Source organism: Bos mutus, chromosome 4 (assembly GCF_027580195.1).
Source record: "Bos mutus isolate GX-2022 chromosome 4, NWIPB_WYAK_1.1, whole genome shotgun sequence".
Lineage (NCBI taxonomy): Eukaryota > Metazoa > Chordata > Mammalia > Artiodactyla > Bovidae > Bos > Bos mutus.
Window position 1 is genome coordinate 32814628 of NC_091620.1, and position 19828 is coordinate 32834455.

The following is a 19828-nucleotide window of genomic DNA, read 5'->3' on the forward strand; positions in this document are numbered from 1 at the left end:
TCAGAAAGATCATTTGCCCAGGTTTCCTTCTTAGTGGGGAAAGCGAAGATGACTTTCCAGCTGGTGAAAGGGAGGGATCTTGGTGAAATACGGGCATTAAGACAGTGGCATAGGGGGCAGACAGACAGCCCTGTGCCCCAGGTCTGGGGAGAGAGGCAGGCACAAAGGCAGATAGAACAGTGACCAATGTCCATGCTTCAGAAAGCACCATTGGTGGTAGTAAGCCTGAAACCAACAATATCAGGTAAAAATGTCAAGATTCAGGTTGCCAAATCGTGTTAATTTTTTCCCCAAAGAGATCAGTTCTTTGAAATGTGTGTGCTAAGATGAAATTACGTTAAACCTTAACTCCAACCATGATTATGCATAAAGCTATTTTCACTGAAAGGCACAGGGGTTAAAAGCAGAGGTTTTGAAAGCAACAGAACTGGGTTTCGATCTTCATTCTGCCACTTTCCAGGTGTGACTTGAAGGAAAATAAAAGATGAATAAGAAGGGGCACAACAGTAATGTCTATCATAGCACTATAATGGTTACATGAGAACAAAAATGTTTGGTACCACAGATGTCTCAACAAACAGTTAAAATCTGGGAGTCACCCAGGTAGAGAATATGCTCCCCAAGTGGCTCAGTGGGTAAAGAATCTGCCTGCAATGCAGGAGACACAGGCAATGTGGGTTCAATCCCTGAGTGAGGAAGATCCCCTGGAGGAGGGCATGGCAACTCACTCCAGTATTCTTGCCTGGAGAATCCCATGGACAAAGGACCCGGCCGGCTACAATCCATAGCAAAGAGTCAGACATGATGGAAGCAACTGAGAACACAGGCACACACATGCAAAGGTAAAGAAGCTGCCTGCCAATGCAGGAGATGCAAGAGACTTGGGTTTGATCCCTGGGTTGGGAAGTAGGAAATGGTGACTCACCCCAGTGTTCTTGCCTGGAAAATCCCATGGACAGAGGAGCCTGGTGGGCAACTGGACACGACTGCACACACTAGGCAAATAGTGCAGCATCCAAAGAAATGAGTCTTGAAGACTCCAATATTTAAAGGTTCGGGACATGAAAAGAAACCATCAAAAGTGTTTGAGGTTGCCAGTGAAGTAGGTAATCAATGAGATATCAAGGCTTGGGGCTCTATAAGTCAGGTGAACAAAACGTCACCAGAAAAACAAAGTGATATCTGTCAATAGCTGCATGAAGATCAACAAAATGAGGACCAGGGACCTTGACTATTGGGGGTAGCCATGTTGGCTACCCAATTACATCAATTACTGATGTAATTGATGAGGACAGTTTTCTGAGTCGTGGATAGGGAATCCTGTTTAGAGTGGTCCAGGAGTAAATGGGAGGGGAACAAAGGGAGAAGGAAATACTTTACACAAGTTTAACTGGAAGGAAGAAATGGAGCAGAAGTCTTTTTTTAATGTTAGAGCTAACAGCATGTTAAGAAACACCCATTATTTTAAACACATTTACTGATTAATTTGTATTATCATATGTTAAGCTAACAATATGAAAGAAAAAATAAATGATTTAATTATGAATGTATATAATGCCCCCCCCCCCAAATTCTGCTGCTAAAAATGTGACTGTTAGCTGTAAGCATTTGCACAGAGACTTGTTTCTGGATGGAAGTTCTTCCAAAACACTCAGAGAACTCTCATCTAGATTTTCTAATATCATGTTGCCCCTTCTGGTTTGCACAGATAATTTCTCATCAAAAGCTTCCAAAAGTCACAGTAAGCTTTTCCAAAAACATAGACCACTCATAACCTTAAGACTAGCATTGCCTCCAATGAACCATAACATGAATGGCTGAATTTTGTGTGAGGATTCTCACACAGAACTTTTAACTCAGGCTTCATTTTAAATAACCAAAATAATTAAAACATCTTTAAACAACAGGATGGAAATTCATGTTAAATCCACACAATTCCTCTCTGTGCTCAGAATTTTAAAACTTCAATAAATTAATTCACTCCTTATGTACTTGTGTATTAAAACCTTTCCCAAAGGAATCTCATGGGAGCCTTAGTCATTACTTATAGCTATTTGTCAGTTCTTCATCAGATCAAATATTGCTGTTTCCAGCTATTATATAATAATACCTTTTTAAACTTTTAATAACCTAGTTAATATTCTATCAAGCATTACTATTTATTTAAATAAGCACTCTTTTTTAATGTCTTTTAATTAAATATCTGAATATTGTAATTATTTTCCTCAGACATTCTGTTTTTCTCTTAATTTTACATTTCTTCATTTTTAATGATTACATTTTGTCCTGGACATAGTAAAACATAAACTTTAAAATAACTTCTTAAATCACCTGTTATTCAATATTAGTGCAATTCACCCTAAGTTAAAACTAATGACTATTTTTCAGTACAAGTGATTATATATTTTAGTGGATCCTCTGTCCTACTCTAACCAGGATAAGTTTTCCTGAATTAGATTTTACCCTTGTTGTTCGTAGAATTGGGAAGTTAAACAATTCTATGTGCAAATAGTTTCTATGTGTCTGTTAGTCTCATAAGTGTGTAAACCATTTTTATTGAACAGAACACTAACTTCTATAGTATGTCACCAAACATTTACCCCATCTCAACAGATTTTTGTTTTTAGCAATCTATTTGTTTCCATAATCTCTTTGTGTTTTGCATGTCTTCTCCAGCTATGTTGTAAACAAGGTCAGCAGCCCAAAGAAAAGATACTCTGATTCTTGTCACAAAACATAGTTTTACAAAGTCCCTCACAGCCCCTCAGGCGTGGCAAGGCATAATTCTGCTATTTCCACATTTTTAGAGACTTTCAGGTATGAAGAACACTGGCTTTTTCTTTTCCAAGAAAAACAGCTGTAAGTCTACAAATCAAAAACTCAGGCTGCTCAAAAAATATTTTAAAGCTTTGGGTCCAAGATAAAAGGCTGACAATACAGCTATTGACAGCAACAGGTAACCAGGGGCTGTAAAATACAGTGTTTTCTCCATGCCTGAATCAAACAGGATCTCACATATCTCAGATCTTGTTCTTGGTTTAAAAAAAAAAAAAAGGATAAAAAGAACCGAGAGGAATGCTTTTGGTTGGCACTGGCTCGGGTGTTGGAGGGACGAGGAGGTGTTAACAAGAGGGATCCGGTATCTTTTTGTTTCGTGAAAACCCTGGCTTGACAGGAAATACAGGGAAAACTTAGCCACAGAAATGGTGCATCCGCTGTACAGGCCAAAAAGTAGATTCTCCCACCGCTCCTTAGAATAAAGAAACTTATAGTTCTCTTTCTCTCCTGTTTCTGGCCAGTCATCTTTCTTCCCTTCTTCTGCATTCACTATTGTACTCTATTCCAATCACTTAATTTTCTTTCTTAAAAGTCTGAATGCCAAGAGGAAAAAGCCCTTAGGAAGTCGTCCACGATGGTTTGCCAATTCAGTCCAAAATCTATATAGACTCTTGGACCTATTAAAGTGAGAATGTGATTTGATTGACCTATTTTTGGTTTGTTTTTGTTTTTAAATAAGAGGGATTGAGTGAATTTGAGGGTGAACTGAATTCTAATTCCTAATGCTAGGAATGTAATCCCAAGTTTCTTACCCTGCCAAGGAGCGCACTGAATGAGTTGAGGTGGTGGCGATACTTTCATTTGACTAGAGAGATTCTGTTATATTTTCTGTTTTTAGGGTGACTGCTTTGGAAAGAATTTCACTCACTGACTTATGCCACAAGTATTAACTGAGCACCTACTATATGGGCCAGGGGTCTCTAGAGTCTTGATATCAGGCTCCTTCAAGTGAAAGAGCCTCAAAAACACATGAAATACAATGGGAGTGATGTGTACCCCGTCTCTGCCCAAGAACAGGGATATGTCAGAGAAGGCTTCACAGTGGAGGTGAAAAATAACCAGGGATGCAGACAGGAACAAGCCACCAAAGAAAAAGGAAAACCCTGAGCCAAAATGAAGGCTTACAGGTGAGAAAGTTCAGGACAATCTGGACAGGCAGCCTGAATTCAGGTCTTGAAGCAGCTTGTCTTCCTAAGGACACCATATGATATCAAGAGTTACATGAACCTACGGGTCTTTCCCCAAAATGAGTAGGAACAATAAAAACAACACAAAATCTGTTCTATTGTTTTCTCAATGGTTTCCAGGGATGGAAACCCTCATTCCTATATCCTGTTTCATTACTGAGGTTAGATGCAGGAGGATTTCTTCCTGAGAATTATAGAAACACAGTAGTAAGAGGAAAATCTTTCTCCTGTGATTCAAGTTTCTAAACTTGCAAAAGGCCTTTTTAACACTGGCCTTCGACAAGCAATGATTTATGTCATGTAAGTAATGACTATAGTGTGTTTATTGAACTGTATGCATTTTGGTGAGGATTTACTAAATTAATAAGAGATGTGTTTGTTGCTATATTCATGGCCCATGTATGTGTGCATTTATGTGTGTGTAAGCATGCATGCCTGAGAGAGAGAGAGAGATTTAATATGGTGGAACTTTCCAGATATGTTTTGATCAACCAATATATGTGTCTGGAATTTATAGGTGGTGCTGCAAGAACATAGGCAATATGCAAAAACTTTTCATTCTTTGTTATTGAGTATGGTATAAGAATCTTAAGAAGTTCAATCAGCGGCAACTTAAACGGCAGACTACAAATCCTAAGTGGGATGATGAGAACATATTTTCTCACTGGCACTGCATAGTCTGGCATACTAGAATGTAGCAGAATGCAATAAACAAGCATAATTACTTTCACACAAAAAGTCTATATCAATCTTTTCTTGATGACCTACTTTCAGTGAGTTTTCTCCAGCAATGCAATCACCCAAACAAATCTCCAGCAGACTGTGTATGACAGTCTCAAAGCCTCATGTTTTAAAAAGTCAGCACTCCCCATGTATGAAAAGGGAAAACTCACAATGTGGAAGTACGCATTCTCCGCCAGTATTCAGAAAAGACCCAACCCCTCTCCCAGTAAAAGGGTTTATATGCCATTATCATTAGCAGAGAGAGTATTTGGCTAAACATTTTCTTACCTTCACTTGCTTGAAAGCTATTGTGTTGAATATAACTTAATCTCTTATCATGTTTGTAAAAACTAACAGTTCTTTTATTTTTTCAAATAGATGCTATAAAATTCTAATTTTAAAACATGGAGTAGAGAGGGGAGGAAAGGGGGAGAAGAGGAGAAAACAGCCACCTTGAAAAGTTCCTGGGAAGTACAGAACCGGAATACTTTTATACGGATGTTCAGTCATTTTGGAGGGGGATGGAGGGGGTTGGGGTAAAATTCTGAATAAACTATTGAGGAACAAAGAAGCATCTTGTGTGTTCTTGATCTCTTCTGCCAAGAATACTAAATGACTAAAATGTAATGAAAAGTTAGCAAGAAAATAAGTTGGAACCACAGGCAAGAGAGAAGCATTATGGGATATTCTCTTGCAGGATGGATGATGCCCAGGTTGTACTGCTTCATAACGGATTTCAGGACAACATGCACTAACCATACTGGCTAATTTAACATGACTTCATTCTTTGTGCTTCTTTCCAGGAATCCATTTAGCAGACAGCACTGCTATCTATGTCCAAAATTCCTGTCCCATTCTGATAGACTTTTAACTAAGAATCATATGCATATCAATTCTTTCTTTGAATTGTAGCACCAAGTGTTTACCTTTGTCACAGAATAGCAGCTGCCACCACCAAAAAGTTACCCTCAACTGGGACAGACTTAACTATGTAAATTACGTGACATTTTCCTAGCAGTAAGTAATGTTGAAGAGAACATACAAGAGTGTTTTAACCCACACATTTTGCCTATATATTTTGCTACTTATTTTGAATGTGGTAGAGTAGAATATTGAAGGGAACACAAAAAAAGCTTAAAATTACTGAATGAAACAGTAAATGCTCCATGTTCAAAAAAGAGGAACTGCTGCTCATTTGCTCACAGAGACGTTTTTTAAAATGAATTCACATCTTTATTTTGTATTTTTAAATGACTTTCACAGACTTAAAATCTGATTCATACAATCTAACATGTATTTCATTATTCTCTATTCTAATATGCTCCCACTAGGTTATGTTTTATATCTGTAATCAGATTAACTCCTCAAAGAGAAAAACTACTGAAGTCAAGCACAGCGATAAGCACACAGTGGCTGTTCAGTGAGGTTGGTGAAATGAGCTCCATTGATCACAACCGGACTCAACCCCTTTGGAGAACAGCACTGTATTCAGGTCACAGGAAAAGACAGACCTTCTTCCTCTCCTTTCTTTACACAGGAGGAAGGAAAAGTCAGGCTTAAAATATCCTGGACAATTCCTTTCATTATACTTAATGATTTTTCCCAAAGATATCATCTTTGAATGCTTAACAAGTCAGTATCAGTTTTGAGAAGCAAGAAAACATGCATGTGTGTGTGTGTATAGTATATATCCATATTTATTTATCATGTGTATATGCATATCTACACAATATATGGCTTCCCAGGTGGTGCAGTGGTATAGAATCCACCTGCCAATGCCAGAGACACAAGAGACCTGGGTTTGACCCCTGGGTAGGGAAGATCCCCTGGAGTAGGAAGTGGTGACTCACTCCAGTATCGGGCTACAGTCCATGCAGTCACAAAGAGTCAGGCATGACTGAGCAAGTGAGCATGCACACACACACAAACATAATATATGCATATATACTTATAAATATATTTATATAATAAAGTATTATATATACTAAATGTCATTTCCCCACTCTGAAAGCCAAGGAAACTTGACTGTACCCAAATATTACTCATGAATTCATTTAGCCATACATTTTAAATACAAAAGCCTTGCATTCAACTCATACAACATAATATAGCTGTATTTTTTCATTACACAAGGAAAATATGCTTACATTTCTATCCTTGATAGCTGCCATTTTATCCTTTTCTGAAACTTCATGATTCATTAATTTACCACTTCATGCATTCTTAATACATCTTAAGAGATATACAATAGATAAAATCCTATTCCATCTTTCATGATTTGAAAGAAAAAGATTGCTAAAATCAACTTTAAAACAAATTCTAGGAAGACTATTTTCTGGATCATTTTCCCACTGCACTGTTTTTATGTAAAACACCAGCTGCCAGCAGTATACAAAGGTATCAGCTTATGTGATAGGAATGTGATAGCCTTCAAGTAATCCGAAATCATGGATATTAAGAAAGCCTACTTACTGGCAGACAGCTGACTGAAATGTCACAATGTACCTGTGCTCATTTTAAAAAGGCCAAACACAAGGATTTTAAAGGTGAATGAAGTAGAGAGTTTTGATAAGACACTAAAGTTAACCTGACACCATGAATATACTCAAATCCCTCCTATCCTTAAAAAAAAAAAAAAGCTTTTTTAAGAGTTGTGACTAAAATCAATAAAAATAGATCGTTTTTAGCAGCACTATTTCTTCTTATTACTTCTCGAGGCGCTGAGTTAATCAGTTCTGAGGAAATGTTTACCATCAATTCCTCCGTCTTGAGGTAACCAATTTGTTGTTCTACTAGTCAATAAATAAGCAGTCTTCACACTATCTTCCTCTATGTCTCTTTCTTCCAATTATCAAACTCTATAGAACTGTATGTATTTGCTGCCTCCATTTCTCCTTCCCTGGTATTTCTCTGACTTTAAACGGTCCTAGCTACATCTTCACCTTTCCAGAGAGGACATTCCACCGAGGACCACCAAGGACTTGCTCTCCAGAGTAAGTAAGAATGACATCAAGTCCGAGCCATCATACCAATGACACATGTCATAGGAGGCAATGTATTTGAAATACTTTTAAACATTCAATTACTATATAAAGAGGAGGGTCTTATTATACCTCCAAATGATCTATCACATTTCCACCATTACACAGGGTAACAGTCTTTTACCTGAGCTTCCTGATTCCTAGTCTCACTCCGCATCAATCCACCCTACACTGATATACTGAAGTCATCTTCCTAAAGAAAAGAGACCTACTCGAGTCATTCCACTGCTCAAAACACTTCAATAGCTCCCCCTCATATATGGGATAAATTCCAAAATCCTACCTACCATTTGAAACTATTCCACTAATACACACCCTTCCCAATTTGTTCCTCCCTCAAAACATCACGTTATTATTTTCATTCCATGCTTCTGTGCATGCCATCCTTTTTACCACTAATACCCTCCCAAACAGTGACCCTTGAAGACCTATCCTTTCACCCTTCAGGATCTCCACCAACCCCATCTCCTCTTAGAACTGTTCCCAGAGGTGAGTTTAGTCTACACTCTCACACAACTCACACTTTCATATTCTACAAACTCTGCCAAGTATGAGAGCTACTTATGTATGGATCTTTCTCTCTTCCAAAGGTTTAACAGATGCTAGAGGAATATTCTCTCTAGGAGAATATTTATTACAAACAGTGTGCTCAGTAAAGATTCAATGAATTGATATGTGCTTGTGTTCTCACCATTTAGTCATTTAAGATTAAAAATATTAAAACAGTTATTTGGACCATCTAAAAATATTCTTTGTTAACTTTAAAATGGGGTTATTAGTGCTTTTCAAATATGGTAAAAACAAACAGCCTAGACCTGGCAAATAATGAAAATGTAATATAAAAAACACACCCACAAAATAAATTGCTGAAATGAAAAGATACAGCTAGATCTTGTATCTACTAGATAAGAGAAAACAATAACCCTGACTCTAACAAATTATGCATGGAGAAAGAAAACAAACCACTGAATTAAACAGTAAGAATACGTATTATTGACAAAACAAACAATACTATGTGTCCATGCCCTGATAAACGCACCCGAGTCTCCCATCTCCAAGTGGTTCAGTAATCCTCCCATCTGCTGACAGACTTGAATCTCTGGACCAACTCCAAGACTGTCTGGCCTCCTGAAGTTCCTCTGGACTTCAAAGACTATGAGGTCAACCACTATAGTCCATACTCCTCCGCCTAGGGTTACTCTGAAACTGAAACTGCCTTAAGAAGAGGGGGGAGGGATGGGAAGTTTTCCAGGGCCTTTGTCCTGTGGCACTAGCTTTGTTTTAGGATGGCATGAAACTTGCCAACATAGCTACCTTAAGGAAAATGAACTAAGATTTAGTAGTATCACGAGGTTGACCCAGATCTGTCATTTTAAACACCAGCCATACTCTGTAATCTACCTGGGGAGTTTTAAGACAATACTCATGTCTGGGGCCCACACTCTCACATGTACTTGATCCAGGGTAGGGCCCAGATATCAGTATGTTTTCAAAGTTCCCCTAGTATACAGTCAGCTCAGGCTGCTATAAAAATACCATAGATTGAATGGTTTAAATATTTATTTCTTACAGTTTTGGAGACTGAGTAATTCAAGTGCGAGGGGCTAGAAGATTTGGTTCCTGGAGAAAGTGCTTTTCCTGGCTTACAGACAGCTGCCTTCTCTCTGTGTTCTCACTAGGTAGAAAGAAAGCGCTCTGGTCTCTCATTTCTTATGAGGGCCTTAATCTCATCAACGGGATTCCACTTTCATGATGTCATCTAAAACAAATGATCTCTCCAAGGTCCCACCTCCAAATACCATCATACTGAGGGGTTAGGCTTTCAACATAAGAAGAATGTTGGGGGAAAATAAACATTCGACCCGTTAACACCAGACAATTTCAAAGTACAGCCATGACTGAGAACCACTGACCTAGACCAAGGGTTATCAACCTTCTATCACACCAAAACAAACATGATGAGGAGATCATGTGTGCAGTGCACTCCAACGGGCAGACCAAGATTCTGCACAATTCTGTGTGCCAGGTGAGTTGCCACACTTAGGAGTCCTATTCAAGAAGATGCAGTGTCAGAATGCAAGGGCAAAAACGTCATTACAGAAATGATTTTTAATTTGCTGACCAGGTGACTGAAAACTGTGAGATAATCCAGAAAGTTCCTTATATCTGGCCAGCATTTTGTTATTCCAAACACATAACTGGGACTCTAGTGGTGACCAGGATCTCTGCAAAAAGAGGGCATTCTAAACAGCAACATTTTCTTTTATTCCTGCTCAAGGTACTAAGTTAATCAGCTCAAACAAAAGGTCTAGTATGAAGACCCATCTTTAAATAAATACGTTAGCGCTCTCGGCATCAAAAAACAAGCAGTTTGGTCAGTGATGGTCAAAGAACAGAAAAATTGTGAACTTAAGTGGGGAAGGCTAGAACGATTCTCCAAGAATGGAAAGGTACCAGTGGACACTGTTTATGAATATTTTAATAGAAAATCCTTCTTTCTTGCTAATTAATAAATCATTTTTTTCAAATATGTAAAGACAATATTTCCAAGGAAACTTATAAAAAATTTACTTTTGTCAATGTGTACATAAATAATACTTGCTTATTGAATGAAACCAGAAAGTTCCTATTAACCAGGACTCTGATTAATCACATTTACTCTAGTATCTGTGTGGAAGTATCAGAAACAATAAAAAAAGACACTCTTCCCATGTTAACATATTAGAATTTTTAGGCAGAAAGAAATGTTAATACATAATTTAAAAATTACGTTAACTACCAAATTCCCAAAATTATATTAACACATCAAAAATATTTTTAAATAAGGATATCAAATAGTATCAATTTCCTTCCTATCAAACTCTTTATCACAGTGCTGAGCTATGTTGAATTTCTTTTCACCTTTAAATTCTTGCTCAAAGGAAGTAGGGTATAAAGGAAACAGAAGCCAATAAAAAAAAAAGGTGAGTGAGAAGAAAATACAGCAAAGATCCTAATCAAAGAGCAAATCTCTTTTTCTGTTTTTGACTCTTGTGAAAATTTGTAACTCATTCCATGCCCTGTTCCACTTGAATTCAACTAAATTCAAATATTCGTGGAATATCTGCTCTGTGCAGGGCTGAACTAGGTGCAATACATCACCTCTGGGATTAATGACAAAACAGACAGATTGCTAAAGCACGAATATTGACACAAGGTGACTGCACTTCCTGTCATTGATCTGCATTCCAGAACTGACTTGGGCCACTACCTCTTAGGGCCAGCTTGACCAGAGAAGACTTCATCCAACATGATGGTTTCTGATTAACTAAGAATACTGTCTTCATGGGATCAAGATACTGCATTTTTCATTACTGACTACTGACCATCCCTCACCCCCACTGCCCTGTCTCCCTAACAGGTAAGCATGTGAGTGGTGCACACGCGTGCGTGCACACACACACACACACACACACACTGGCTTGATGCCCTGCTCCCAGGACATATCCGAGCTTCATTGCTGCCAACTCACCTAGAATTATTAAATGCTCACTCAAAATTGCTTCTGCCACTACACCTGCAGCATCTGTCATGCGGGCTGTATTTCTTATTCACAGATAGTGTCAGGATCTAGGTGATGCTTAGGTGCATTTCTGGGAGAACCAAAGAAAAGGAAGGTCTGGTGCCAGGAGTGGCGTTAAAGATGGATGGCTAAAGATCAAGGCTGACCTAACTTCAAATTGAAATCAGAATCAAAAAGAAGGAAATGCCAGAGGAAACTGGCTGATCTCAACAGCAAAAAGCTATTACTAAGAAGCCTCACAGTACTGTCTCTCTATGACCTTCTGCATTAAAGATTTATTAAGCACCCATTACAGGTGCTAAGTCCAAGAAAGCTAAGTCAAAGGGCGAATGAAACACAGTCTTTGCTCTCAAGAAGCTTGCCTAGCTTGTCTAGGGGAGACAGGCAGAGGCATGCAAAGCAACACAGTGAATGTTAGAACAAATGCAGAAAAGGAGTTGTGGCAGCTCTCACTCCTGGGACATCAGCTCATCTCTTTCTCTCCCAGTAACCAGTCCCTAAAGGCCACAAAGTGGCCCTTTAACTTCCTTCATCTATGGCTGCTCTATTTCCAGCCACCAGAATGTCTCTGTGATTTTTGTATGGCTGACACAGCACAGGCCAAAAATAATCAACATGTCTACATTTCAAATAATTTTAATGACTCTAGGAGTCTTTTTAGCTGAGTTGACTTTTCATCAGTACTATCAATCAATACTTTATCAACTTTTGATTCTAAAGCAGCGAATACTTGATCAACTTTTGATTCTAAAGCAGCGCTGTTTAATAGACTTTCTGCAGAGATAGAAATATTCTCTGTGTGCACTACCCCATGCAGCAGTCACTAGTTACATATGCCCACTAAGCACTTGAAATGGGGCTGGCGTGAATGAGGGACTGAATCAATGCATTTCAATAAATTTCAAATTAAACAGCCACTTACGCCTAGTGGCCATGGCACTGCATAGCACGGTTCTAAAATAGAAGTGTTTTAGGACTGTGCCATATGATCAAATAATTTGTCCCTTAATGCCTGTATGGACGTTATACACGCCTCCAAAGAATTACAAACTCAGATAAAAACTGATTTCCTTTTGTAACTTGTGGCTGCTGCCAGGAATTACTCCCAACAAGACATTAAATGTTAAAGCATAATCGGAAGTACCTATGTCTAGTTAAAACTGGTTCTGACTTTTATCATTCTCACTTCATGAAGTGGGAAACATTTTAAAATGTTTTAAAGTTAAGATATTTAACACATTAAGAGAGATTTTTGGAAGACTTATTCTCAACTAGTTCTAAAAGAAGAAAATATCTTCAAAGTGAGACTTAAAGGAGGTGTTCAACGTGGGGACTGATTCAGATCAGCTGGACTGAAGGTAATGAGTATTAAGACTTTGGACACTGATGTGCTGCTTAATTATCAGTGCCTACCAGATGCCAGGTACTTAGGAAACTTGCAATGGAGGAGTAGTTAAAATAGTATGGGGAGTTCCCTGGTGGTCCAGTGATTAAGAATCCACTGTCCAATGCAAGGGACGCGGGTTCAACCCCTGGTCAGGGAACTAAGATACCACATGCTGCAGGGCAACTAAGCGACTGCAACGAAGGAGAAGCCCACTTGCTGCAACTAAGACCTGATGCAAGCAAAAATAAATATATATTAAAATAAATAAATAAAACAGTATGGATGGGAATTTCCATATTTGGATCACGGTGGTTGTTACCTGACTACATGCATTTGTCAAAACTTTCCAATGGTACATTAGAAATGATAAATTATGCCTTCTTTTAAAAAAAGAGAGAGACAGAAAGTAATATGGGAGCACATGGAAAAAGTCATGAATGGAGATCTGCAAGAAAGTAAATGGGAACGTGAAATATAGCATCACCTCTTATATGAAATGAATTAGTAAATTCCAAACAGCAAACTGATCTCCCAGGAATGAAAGGAGTCTCACACTTGAGAGTTAGAACACACAGACTGAGACAGGCTGTGTGACATTTGGTAAGTCATCTGACTTCTCTGTGCTTCAGTTCCCTCAGTTGAAAGATGTGTAAAATGAAACACCTATCTGAAAAAGTTTGGGGAAGAGTGAAATGAGCAAATCTATGTAACTTGTTCAGCACTGGGTCTGCACCTGGCAAGCTCTGAGTACATGGTAAACAGAACTAAAACACAAGCTCATCTTCTCAATCAAACTCTTCCTCTGAGGTCCTCTCGTCCTGAAGGAGGGAGGTTCATTTCCATACAACAGTCTAAACAGTTGGCGAGTCAGTAGTCAAGCAATGCTACCAGGTAAGACAAAACTCAAATCTCCTCAGAGTCAGCGGAATGAAGAAATGCAGTTCATGCTTCCAGAAAAATCTGTATTTTTGCCAGAAGCAAAATTCCCACAACATAAAATTATCAGCAAGTTCCCAAACGTCTAGTGCAGACATGTGAACATAAGTGAATAGTCTATAGTCTACATAAAAAGGAGAGAGAGATGAAATAAAGAAAATTACTACTCTGCAAATCAAAAGTAATTAATTTTTTGAATGGAGACTAGTTATTATTGGGAGAGGAAAGGCAAGAATATTTTCTGTCCCTGGTTACAATCTGTCTTCTGAAGATAAATAGACCAAGCTGAGAGCCACAACATACTGGATTGTACTGATTTCACACTCAAGATAAATTAAGCAATTAATTCTTGCAGAGGAACTGGGTATAATTTGTAGTTAATGTGGCCCTTAAAGCAGTAATACATGACGTAAAAGTTCAGAATTTGATTCAAATTTAACAGTACTATTTAAACATTTTAGTTTAGTGTACCTTGCATGGCTATAACTCACTTAATTCAAAGATTCTGAATTCTCATTAGTTGAAAGAAACTATTCCTCCTTAAGACGCTCCTCACATACCTACTTCTCCTCCATGACTCATAGTTAAGCCTCCTTACAGGAAGCGACTGTAGATTTTCCCATTACCTGTTTGGTGGGTCATAATTAAATAATAGAGTTATACAATCATTACATTAGTTCTCCACCTCATAGAAAGCCTCTCAATTATTTTAGAGAACGTCCAAATTCACTTAGGGAATTAACTTGGAGTCATCTTTATTTTCTGCCTCTTGGATAAAGAATCATCTTCAGTTGAATAACATTACATATTGTGTTCCTCATGTGATTTTTTTAAAAATAATATTGTCAGGTATCAGAAATCAAGTCCACAGTGAAAAACTGTTAATAGTCCAGAAACTTTATGGACATTTAAATGTCAAACTAGCTCTGCAGCTGTCAAAGTGTGGACCTGGACTGGTAGCACCTGTATATCATGGGGATTTGTTAGACATTGAGATACTTGGCCCCACCCCAGACCTACTGAATCAGAAACTCTTCGGGGTGGGCCCCCACAATGTGTGCTCTAACAAGCTCTCCTGGTGACTCTGATGTGCCCTAAAGTTTAAGAACTGTGATCTAACTAATTTTGGTAAAAACATTTGAGGCCTCAGGCCAATCTTGATATGATTATACAAATAGATGAACTCACAGATAGTTTTAAAGCCCCCACTTACTCCCCCTCCCCCCCAAAACCCATGAAAGTGAAAGTGTTGCTCAGTCGTGTCCAACTCTTTGCGATCCTATGGACTGACTGTAGCCCGCCAGGCTCCTCTGTCCATAGGATTCTCCAGGCAAGAATACTGGAAATGGTAGCCACTCCCTTCTCCAGGGGATCTTCTTGACCCAGGGATCGAACCTGGGTCTCCTACATTGCAGGCAGATTCTTTACCATCTGAACTAAAATGATCTCTAGTAGTAATTTCGAAAGAAAGAATTCGTTTTACTCCAAATAATCTGATGAAGAGTTTTCTGTTTGGAGAGTTATTTAAAATAAGCAATTGGTCCCTATGTCCAATTCAAAATATCAGGACATTCTGGAGACAAAAGTGCTAAGGTCATTGTTGCTAAGTCACTTCAGTCGTGTCCGACTCTGTGTGATCCTGTAGACAGGAGCCCACCAGGCTCTCCTGTCCCTGGGATTCTCCAGGCAAGAACACTGGAGTGGGTTGCCATTTCCTTCTCCAATGCATGAAAGTGAAAAGTGAAAGTGAAGTCGCTCAGTCATGTCCAACCCTCAGCGACCCCGTGGATTGCAGGCTACCAGGCTCCTCCGTCCATGGGATTTTTCAGGAAAGATTACTGGAGTGGGGTGCCATTGCCTTCTCTGGATAAGGTCATTATGACATTCTAAATCGCTAACAATGAACACCTTATGAATTCTACATCTTGTTCTGGATAATGGTAAGGATTGGAGCCGTCAACCTGCACAGCAAGTCTCAGTGGGTGGACCTTCCTGAGCATATACGACACATGCCAGTCCTCTCATTGGCTCCAAAGACTTTAAAGATGAGTAATAAAACACATCCACAAATTCGCTAGTGGACGCTGAGAGGAAAATAATTGAAGTGGAGACCAAACTTATTTGTAGCTAATGTGCTCTCGTTTTTCAAAATGTGCTATCCTGAGATCAAATATTCATTCCGTCTAAGGTAGCCATGGCCCCAAAGCCATGTAAGCAACAATGTAAAACGCCAACTTTGTTAAAGTGGGAAGGGATATGAAAGTGTTTACCTGCCACTCTCAAAAAACTCATTCTGAGTTCTAATGCAAGCTCACATTCAATATTATCACATAAACTTGTGATATTCTTAAATAACTCATTTAATTCTTTCCAGTTAAATTTTATATCATCAAAGCATTAAAGAAAATGTACAATAAGCTGAAATCTATAAACACCAAGCAACAGGCTACTACTAATAATGCTTTACTGAGAAAAGCCTTTGCAAAACATGGTGTATTGAAATGCAATAGGATTCAGCCACAAAAGGGAATGAAGTACTCATACACGCTACAACATGAATGAATCTTGAAAACACTATGCTATGTGAATGAAGCCAGACACCAGAGGCCACATATCATATGGTCCTATTTATATAAATGCTCAGAATAGATACATCCATAGAAAAAGAAAGTAGATTAGTGATTGCCAGAGCTAGGGTCAGAGAGAATGAGGAATGATTGTTCATGGACGTTTCTTTGGGGGCTGATTACAATGTTTTATAAGTAGATGAGGAAGGCTGCACAACTTTGTGAATATACTAATACCCACTGAACTCAACAATTTAAAAAGATGAATTATGCCATGCAAATTATATCTCAATTTTAAAACTTCACAATATACTCAGGGCATGTGGTTTAGGTGGCATACAAATAAATATTCTCTAGTTTATTTTTATATTACAGTGAGATTTTAAGTACCAGGAGAATCTAGCTTTATTGTTAACACAGATCTATAACAGAAACGTTAATTCAACAGGTGTGTATTCGATGACCGCAGCACTTTCAAAAAATGTCTTCCCCTCACCAGAATCAATTGTATGGTTTTAGAGAAAACCAGGACCAGATTCCCTGCAAGTCTTGAAATGTCAACCATGTGCATCACATCATCCCTGAGCACTTTCCTAAAGCTTTTAGAATTTAAATCATGTCCATGTATCTGGCATGCTATTGGCAACTATCACCATATTTACAATGAAATTTCCATTAGTTAGAACATGGAAATTATTTCTTTTTGTAAAGATCACCATGCCAAGAGCAGCACCATCTCTTGGGTGAAAAACATAGGTTAATATCTATTTCATTATGAGCAACCTAGAAAACAAATTAGGATCCTCTAACTGAAAAACAAGTCAAGTACCGGTACTCACAAACAGGGGTACATCTTCTACCTTTCAGGTTAATGCCTCCAAATCTATTATATTCCATCATAATAGAACATCTTCACGAAGGAAAAAAGACATTTCGTTAACAGAATACAAAAATCTAGTTTTATAATTCTCGCAGAAAATGCTAGGAACACTTGGATCTGCATTCCAGGTAAGTATTCTACCTGGCTTTTTCAGAAGGCAGTTTCAATATTAAAGGTGTAACCTGGAAGGTGGTGGGTTTAAGATGAATCCCAATAAGTATCAACCTATCTATCTGACGTTGGCAGCAGTGGCAGAACGTTGACGGAAATTTTGATTAAAACTTTTTTTTTTTTAAGTAATGCCCAGACTTGAATGTGACGAAATTAAAAGTACAGAAAAACACGGAAAAGTCAGGTTGATGCCTGCTCCTCTTACTACCTTTCGGGTGTTTGTGTGTGCGTGCGTGTGTTTAATTCGCAACAGACACGTGTATTTCTCATTCAACCCCCAAATATCCATAGCGTGAACTTAACAGCAAGAATGCTATACACTACGTAGCCCCGCAGCACGACTGCATTTATCTTTTTTAAAAATGTGTATCGAAGAGGCTCTTTCTGCACTTTGCAAAGAGGAGAGAGACGAGCTGCGAGGACAAGGAGCGCGATGGGCAAGCCCCCTCTCTCGGCGTCGGGAGCACCATTCCTGCTCGCAGGTGGACCGCAGCGGAGGTGCGAGGTGGGAAGGGGGCGCATCCTCCCGCGCCACTGACACCCGCCGTGCCGCCGCGACCACCGCGGTGGGCGCCCCAGTCCGCCGTCCCTCTGTCCTCCCTGCTAGACGGCGGCGCGGCAGCAAGTACCGAAGGTTCTGAAAACCCCCGACCCGTGTCCCAGACGATCCCGGAGGGGAAATGTTAATGTTATCACTCACCCAGGCGGCAAACACAGAGGAGCTGAATGCAGGCGAGGAAGCGCTTTAGGATTAGCATTTCCAGACGATCTGGGGGTTCCCACCGCGCGGCTCCTCTGCGGGTCTGAATGGAGAGGGAGGGGGCGCCAAGGAAATGTTTTCTCCTCCGGGGGATGGACTGGTGCGAGGTTGTGCGTGTGAGCGCGCGCGCGTGTGTCTGTGCGTGTGTAAGAGAGGGAAGGAGAGAAATAACCGAGGAGAGGACGCACGGTGCTCGCGGGCGGGGGAGTCGCTAGCCGAGGCGCATGTCGGGCGTCCAAGACTCGGTCTCGCTGGCCGGCGGCGGCCGCGATCTGAGCGCTTGGAGCGCGGCGGCGCCTGTGTGCAGGGTGCGCGCTCCGGCCGGGCTGTGCGCGCGGCGGGGGCGCGGGCACGGGCGGGGGCGTCGCGCCGCTGGGAGCGTGCGGCAGAGCGGGGTCGCGCGCGGGGGGCGGAGGGGCGCGGCTGCGGCTCAGGGGCCGGGTCCCAGAGTGGCGATTAGCAGAGCGCCCCCGCCTCCCTCCGCCCCGTGCCAGAAGCTTCGCTGCCCCGGAATTTGTGGAACCCGCTGGGGTTTAGAATCTTCGCCGGAGAAAATGCCTCTTCATTAAGAGTCCTTCATCCCTTTGGAGAAGAGGAAGCCCAACTCCCATTGTCCGGCGCAGCTAGAGACTGAGCTTTGGGGTTCACCCCTGGAAATGTTTTTCATTTGATTGTTGTCCTCTCTGCGTATGCTAAGTTGGTACACTCAGAAAGAGGTGGGGGCCCTCTGGGTAACTTGGGTTCCCATTTCTTTTCATTTTTCAAATCTCCAAAGTAGTTCCAGACCACATTTCCTTCGGGGCGGTTGACTGCAAATAATCTCCGGCCGTGACTGTGAACAGTTAGACTCTTGCCCCTGCCCCGGACTCCAATCGAACTCTCCTGCTGTGCACAGCTGCCTGGAGTAACTTTAAGCTCAGCCATGGTCCTCCCGGGCGCAGGGAACTCCCCAAGTGTCTCCTTGCAGAGTTGAAAGGGAAGATTTTTTTTTTAATTGCTCTATTGCAGGATATACCCCCCAAAAAAAAAGTAACACATGCCTTGAACTGGAATGTCACACTGTATGTGCCTTCTATGTTTCTACTTATATAAGACTCCATTTGTAGCCTTTCAGGAGTCCAGTCTAAGGTACAGAAAGTCAAGTTCTGGAATTATCCTTGTATTCTTAGTAATCATTTGATGTAGGTTATCTGTACAGTGTGTTCTCTCCATGTCTTGTTCTTGTCTCAAAAAATAGTATTTCAGCTTTAAATTTTTCAAGAAAGCTTGCCACACACAAAATTGGGTTCTGAATGTATTTTGGTTGTCACTGCTGGTTCTTACTAATATCCACAGCCTCTGAACACTAAGTTAAATACACAGAGTTAATATAATGAAATATACTGATGCTTCTGAAATTGATTACAGTCATGTAATACGTTTCAAATCTCTGTGTTTATTATATGTGTTTGTTCAGGAACACATATAAATAGTAAGAAAGTGACCCTTGATCTTGTTTTTTCCCTGAATAAAAATAGGAATGCTGCAATTTTTATAAGAATTGTGATGGAGATTGATGATTGCTTAGGTGAGTTTCCACTTAAGAAGAAAACTTTGGCTTGCGTAGCAAGAAGTGTGTATATAAACTAGAAATGCACTGAAAGTTCACAGAAAGTGTTTCACATGGACTGGAGTAAGCGGAGAAGGTTTCCTAGAGATGTGTAGTTAATCCAGAATGACTGGCTGGAAAAAAAAAATGATGTCAAAGAGGGTGGAGACAAGAATGAAAGAAGCAGA

At 39.9% G+C, this 19828-nt stretch overlaps 1 protein-coding gene across 2 annotated transcripts in view; it reads right to left on the reverse strand.

Annotated features, from left to right (window-relative positions):
* The window catches only part of PTPRZ1 (protein tyrosine phosphatase receptor type Z1), a 208595-nt gene extending 190280 nt beyond the window's left edge, over positions 1-18315 (reverse strand). For both annotated transcript variants that reach the window (XM_070368777.1, XM_070368778.1), the window contains exon 1: positions 17993-18315. In XM_070368777.1, coding sequence (XP_070224878.1) covers positions 17993-18050 — 58 coding nt within the window. In that variant the 5' untranslated portion in view covers positions 18051-18315. The remainder of the gene's footprint in view (positions 1-17992) is intronic.
* Positions 18316-19828: the final 1513 nt, after the last annotated feature.